Source organism: Cylas formicarius, unplaced genomic scaffold, assembly GCF_029955315.1.
Source record: "Cylas formicarius isolate icCylForm1 unplaced genomic scaffold, icCylForm1.1 PGA_scaffold_3__17_contigs__length_32017465, whole genome shotgun sequence".
NCBI lineage: Eukaryota > Metazoa > Arthropoda > Insecta > Coleoptera > Brentidae > Cylas > Cylas formicarius.
In genome coordinates, this window is record NW_026844326.1 from 11,111,872 (window position 1) to 11,119,158 (window position 7,287).

Consider the following 7,287-nt stretch of genomic DNA (forward strand, 5'->3'; position numbering starts at 1 on the left):
TTCAAAGCCGCAATTAGGTAGCTTTCCATGTCGGTTTTATGCTACACTTTGGATTGCAATTTTCTTTGCCATTTAGCTTTTTGCTCAGCGGTTCGAAAATTATCTTACCTGCGCACAGAACACGAAAAGCAAATAAAACAGATCGTGTTTGTCTATGATCAGCACGTACTTACGATACCTATATAGACACGACGTTGCTTTCAACTGCATAATGACATATAATTAAAACCCATCTCACATAGAAACAAAGAAAATCATTTATCGTATTTTAGTTTTGCTCGGCGATGAACAAGTTGCAGATCACGTAGGCACGGCGATGCGACAGACCCCGAACGACGTTCGGGTCGCCGATTCGGAAGCCGGTTCCCTTAGTGGGGGACTGGAACTTAATAAATACCGGCCACAGCTGATTTCCCCAACAGTTCTGCGAACAGCGTAAAGAAAGCGAGATAGTGCGTAGGACCTTGTGGGGGAAAAAGCCGGCTGCCGGTTTTCTGCTGCTGAGTCAGATAACTTTTGTGATAATTAGGTGTTAACAGTAATCGGTTAAGATGGAAGTTCTTCCGGTGACTAATGAAACGTACAATAATGAAGAAGAAAGTAAGTTTTTCGCATTTTTTTTCGCATTTAGAAAAAAAATAACGTCGACCGAATGTGATGCAATTCGCGCGAACTTTTCAAGCGGGATTAAAAAAGAGATATATATATATATATATATATATATATATATATATATATATATATATATATATTGTCGCGGTAACGGAATAAAAAATTAATTAATTGAAAACTGATTCCTTGGAAAGCTGCACAACAACCGGTCTTTTAGATCGTTGCCGGTTGGTGCGGTGGTGACCCCGCGCAACCTTCTCTCCGTATCTCGGCTCGCCTAGCAACACCAACAAATTTCACTTTGCCGCATTTAAAAACGCTTTCCAATGGTCCGCATTTTCTATTTTAGGAACGAGATAACGTATCACTCGCGGCTTAACCCACTTTGATAAACTATTTTTAATTTTCAAAATGAAAAAATTGGCAATTTCGGTTTTCGTTTCAGCTTGGGATTACGAGTACCCAGAGTCGGAAGAGGCGGCTCTAATAGAGGCCCTCTCGAAGAGGCTAGAGGCCGAGTTGCGCACAGCAAAGAGAACGCATCTCTCAGTTGGAGAAGTCCTTCTGCCTAACGGGTTAACTCGCAGGATTGCTCAAGACATGTTCCACTTGGCGGACAGCGAGCCCTGCGGTCTGCGGGGGTGCGTCCTCTATATCCTCTTCGAGGGCAACGGGGTCAGCAGAAAGTTGACTACTATACAGTGCGACCCCACGACCCCGGCCACCTTCGAGGTTTACTTAACGCTCAAGCAGTCCACGGCCGGGTGGAATTCGTTTCTGCCGCAGTTCTTGAAGTAAGTGTATAAAAGTTCTTCATCCCTCGACTTTAACTAATTGGCCCTTTCATTGTTGCAGGAAAATAACAAGAAGCGGTGCTGTGATGATAAGTGCAGAATACGCGCTTCAAAAGAAGAAGCTGTACAGATCTTCTCTAGATTAGAGAGTCGCTTTGTCTGGAATTTGTGTACCTAGGTAGAAAAGACTGAGTTTTTCTATCACAGTGATAGGTCTATAAGTATATATATATCATACATGTCATCAACTGCAATTTTTTCTTATTTAAATCGTTTTTTATCGATCATTTTGTCTCTTGAGAAATCGTTCATGATTTTTATTATTGTGTTGTAAAGTGCATAGTTTATACAAATCAAGTGATAGTATTTGGAAAAGAAATATACATATATTTAAGATAGAGAGTAAGGAGCAATAATCGAAAGAATGCATTGTGACGACCAAAACTTTCAGCGGCTTTTTCAAAAAAAGCCCCCTGAAGTTGTGATAAGTGGTGTAATTTAATTTTTATCGAGAAAGTATTTGTTTTTTTTTTCTTTAAAAAATATTTTGTGATATTAGTTTGGTACATTGTGCCTGAAGCGGAATTAACAAATTTGAAGAGACGGTTTGATTTTTTGCGTCGCCCGAGAAATTCAGTATTAAGTTTTTTAATTCTCATTCAGGCATTGCGTGTGATTTGATCTCAACGAGCGCGGTCGAAATACATTGACAGATGTAGTTTTGACTAGAATCTAAGAGTTTTGTACATTTTCGATGATGTAATTTTTAAGTTTTTATGTTTTCTTTTTTCTATCGCAAGCGTGATAGTACAGGTATCTGTACAATGAGCTTTTTTTTATATAAAAAATACGAAAAACTGTGAAAAAAAATAAAGGTTCTTTATTTTAGATTGCTGCGTTTTTCTCCCCTTCTTCCTTGGTAACAGAAGTGACAATCGCTTTCATAAGTGAAAAATCAAAGTCAATCATTTTACAACTCTGGTTATAAATTGACCCGTTATAGTAATTAAAATAATGGTATTAATTAAAACACATTTAAAATATGGCGTATCAAGTCAATTTTCATTCAGCGTACAGCGATAGCCTAACAAAAATTTGTTATTAACCGATAACTTTTGAAAAAAATTACTTTTCAAGAGGTTTGTTGTAGTCGGCGTATGACGTCCCGATTTATGTTGGATAACGATTTAAAAAACGAATAAAATTCTTTTAAGAAGATAAGAGAACCGTCAAAAATTCTACTACATCCTATTAGTAGCATAAACGATAATGTGTGTGTATTTGACTTCTTGACCCACATAGGCGATTAACTTTGTGCGTAATCGTGGATAAGAGGCAAAACAGTGGTTTTTTAAATATTATATCATATATTTTGCCACAGATATTCAACGGTTCACTTTGTGTCTACACTTTTTGTTGTTTTAAAAATTGCGTTTTTGGTGTAACTCTCGTTTTGGAGGATCAGAAATGTTTCAACAAAATCTATTGGATTTATATATATATATATATATATATATATATATATATATATATATATATATATATATATATATATATATATATATATATATATATATATATATATATATATATATATATATATATATATATATATATATATATATATATATATATATATATATATATATATATATATATATATATATATATATATATATAGGCATGCGAGTTTTCGTCACATCGATCGCCACGAAGTTGTTAGTCTCCCACATTTAATCATGTTCTGCCTGCTTAATACTAGGCTTAACATTACTACATCCACAGGATCGGAGACAAATGGAGGGTGATGAAGTTAAACAGTAAATTTTAAATTTTATGTGCATCGTTTAACTTATTACAACCACTACCCTGCCAATTTAAGGGACTTCATATCTCTAATAATAAAAGAGTTGGTACACCAACTAAATATAAAAAAAAATCTAAAATGTTTGTCCAATCATAATTTTTCTTTAACTTAATAAAAATCGTGAAATTCAGTGCTGTTCCGGAAGCGTTGTATTAAAGAGATGTTAAAATCAAGTTTTTTCGATTCTCATTATTTCTATTTTTTCTCTAGAAAAGGCTTCAAACACGAAAACGTTACAAGAGTCAAGCGGCTTGTTCTAAAACGTAACAAAAATTGCAAAAAAAATCAGTGGCGTACATCTTCTTCATAATCCTATTCGTTACGATACGGGACGGCACTGGACGTCACAATTTTAATCCGGTTTAATCAAAATTAGCCCTTTATCATATTGTAAAAAATCGAAAATGTCTTAGCAACTCATTACAGCAGTTTCGGACTACATTTATATGAACCTTTTTTTATTTTTATAAAAGGTGTTTTCACTGTTACATTTCCAAAGTAATTTACCGGACTTCGTATCTCTAATGATAACAAATTTGGTACACCAACTAAATATTAAAAAAACTGCTTTTTGTAATATCTAAAATGTTGTTCGTTCAATGATAATTTTTATTTAACTAAATAAAAATTTTGAAATTCAATGCTGTTCTTTAAGGTATCTTAACCGATAGCGTTGTATCAAAGAGATGTTCAATTGAAGTTGTTTTTCAATGCTCATTATTTCTATTCTCTCTATAGAAAAGGCTTCAAAAGACGAAAACAATACAAGAGTCAAGCGACTTGCTCTAAAAAGTAACAAAAATTGCAAAAAAGTCAATAGCATAACCAATCCAATTTTAATCTGGTTAAAAAAAAATAGCACTTTGTCATATTGTAAAAAACCGTTTTTTTTTTAATGTCTTACCAACTCATCATAGCATTTTATTTTTTTTATATGAATTTTTTTATTATTTAAGGAGTGTCCGATATTTCACCGTTACATTTCCCAAGTAGAGTTTTTGAACATGATAAATTTGACTTTGTTCTTAATTTAGCTTATAGGGGGCGCGATCTATATAGGGTTAGTCAAAATCGCGCAACGGTCATATATCTCAAGAAGTATTAATTGGACTTAAATTTATGAAATTTAGTATCGGGGTAACGGGTAATTAGTCTGGTGACGTTGCTGCATTTGTGGTTTTTGCTCTAATCTGTCAAATTTTCTTATTTCAAAACGTACCCTGTTTGTATTCCATTTTTCGATTGCTCTTAAAATTCTAAGTAATTCGACCGTTTTTGCAGGAATAACAAACAATTAATGATTTAATCCATAAACTAGAGTTTAATTTATGAACGATATAATTAATGATCTTAAAGAATCGGTCACCGTAAATAACAACAAATGCTATTTAAAAACAAAGAAAAACTTTGTTTTTTTACATTTTAGTTTTGCGGTGACCCCAAAGCAAAATATCGAGACGGGATTTAAATCTGGTGAACAAGGCGGCCACTCGGAAACATTTCATTCAGGTATTCTCTTACATTGTGTATGTAATGGTCAGGGGCCCGATCTTGTTGACTATTTGATTATTTGAATATTTAGTGTCCAGGGGATGAACCAGAACTTTTTGTAATTGTTTTCAATTCCTTTTTTGCAACCATAAGGCTAGATTTCGTGATACTTTCAGTGTTATTTTGTTGCAAAATAAATATTATTGTTATTATTATTTCTGATGCTCGGATATAGCAACGCTAATTGGAGGTAACTTGCTTCCTTAAAAGGGTATAATATTTTTCAGCGGAAACCATATATTTAACTTGTGAGGATATTGGGTACGGTGTCCAACCAAGCCATTCAAATAAAAAGTTTCCTCATTCGAAAAAAGGATATAACTTGGGACCACAAAATTCCATCCGCAGATCTTGATTAAATTCTAGTTTAGTGATTAAATCATTAACTATTGTCGTTTCCGTCATTCTTGCAACAACGGTTGAATTTATGTATGACAAATTTAAATTTAAATTTAAATTTAAAATAAGAAAGTTTAACTTCATAAATTTAAGTCTAATTAATAATTCCTGAGATATATGGCCGTTGTGCTACTTTTGACTGATCCTGTATAATTTTTAAAGGCCTAGGTTTTTTTGTACTACCTTGTATTATATTTTTCGTAAAAAAAACTCAATCACTTCGTTTTCGAAACATTTTTTTTCCAATCAGGAAAAAAATTTTAACCACACCTTTCTAATATTTTTTACCTGAAGTATTCTTAAGAAATTAATTCGTGAAATATTTTATTAAATAACAAATTGGACAAAATTCTTGAAAATAAACTAATTTAATATCATAATAATAAATGTGACTAGCTATATTGTGAAAATAAAGGATTTTTTTGAATGACCAAATACACTTGCATGAACTAGAAACTTCTAAATGAAACAAAATAAATTCTTCTAATAAATTTAAATTTTAATAGAGAAATTACTGTTATAAAAAACATTGTCTTTAATTTCGGATTCTACTGGCAATTAATAGGAAAATATTCAGGATTGAATTATTAATTTCACGCGTATTTCTCAAAGCGAACCAAGAAGGCGTTCCTTTTTTGCATATAACATATTCGCTCGTCAAGAATCTTAGCTAATAATAAACGTATACGCGTTCATTGCGAAATAAGCCCGTAGCCAATATATTAGACATGCTTACTGAAACAAGGAACTGAGGTGAAAACAAACCAAATCGAGTTACTAGTTAAAACCTACCTCAATGTTCGATGCGTTGCAATCGATGCTCGATGCATTGCGCGGAAATGCAGCCGTATATCATTCTAAATTTAACACGGGAGCTCCAGTTTGACACAGTTTAAAATAAACCTTCGTTCCTATAGGAAGTTGTTTACAAAACGGTCGTTTAACGCTGATTATGCAAAATTAACGTGTCACCCTTCAGCAATCAGCTTCGACGAAAACAACGCGGCTCCCTTTTGTGGCTTATTTGATATAAGGCGCGAGAAATGTTGTGGTTGGTACCAATTACATACATAAAAGGGAGCCTCGTTTCAATCAAATAACGTAAACAACTATTTATCAACAGGAACCAGTTGCTGGTGATGGATTCCACATAATTTCATCAAAGTTATCAAACTGAGAAGGATAGAACAGGTTTTTCAAAATTCGTTTAATATGTTCAACCTTACTGAAAAACCCAACATTTCACAAAAAAATATGACATTGTACGAAAAAACGGTAGAAATGTACATTTGAAGAGTAAACGCTAAAGGGGTAATTAGGTTTCCAAAATTTCAAGCAGTCCGAACTAAATACACCAAAACCTTGGTTACGAGTTAATATCGACTTTGCTGGCCCTGTTAAAGAGGTAGAAAACATTTATAATTGTTCTACGTTATTAAAAAAAGAACCAAAGATAACTGGGAAAAATAAATAACAATGTCAAATCATTAAAATAAAAATAAAAACCTAAGGGCAGTTACAACATACAACGCAATAAATTTTAATTCATTATTTTAATCTAAATATCCAAATGACAGTCGAACTAGGCCGTCCAATAGCAGTTTAACAAGACTTTTTATTAATAACGAATTTTTGTACTATTTTTGCCCCTACTTTCACTTTACTTTTTGTACGCACTTTTACAAGTAGCCATAAAGGATCATATGTATTGTGTGTATGTTATCAACTATTACGCCATTGTCAATGTGAGTGTACTTTACTCGAACGAAGATATTATTATGTATATATTAGAAGATCGATTAAACTTTGCAAAAGTAATAGAAATTAGAAGTGAGAAATAGAATTATTCCTCGAATTATTATTAAACTTATAATTATCATAACTGCCTCTTTACCTTTGGAAAGGGAATTGCTAAAATCATATCCTGGTGAATGAATGAATGATAAAAAACGACAATAAGCAATTAAAACTTCAAGCCTGTATAAAACGTAAACAGTTAAATTGGTTATGCCGTCGAATCCATATTGCAATTCAGACGTTTCCTGTTTGATGAAAACCATCTGT

The 7,287-nt window shown here is 32.8% G+C and overlaps 1 protein-coding gene across 1 annotated transcript; it reads left to right on the forward strand.

Moving 5' to 3' along the window:
- The first annotated feature begins 310 nt into the window (after positions 1-310).
- On the forward strand, positions 311-2,294 carry LOC132699326 (protein charybde-like). Its single transcript, XM_060665974.1, has 3 exons — positions 311-600; positions 1,058-1,406; positions 1,468-2,294. The coding sequence occupies exons 1-3, from the start codon at positions 552-554 to the stop codon at positions 1,550-1,552; spliced, it is 483 nt and encodes a 160-aa protein (XP_060521957.1). The 5' UTR covers positions 311-551; the 3' UTR covers positions 1,553-2,294.
- The last annotated feature ends 4,993 nt before the right edge of the window (positions 2,295-7,287 follow it).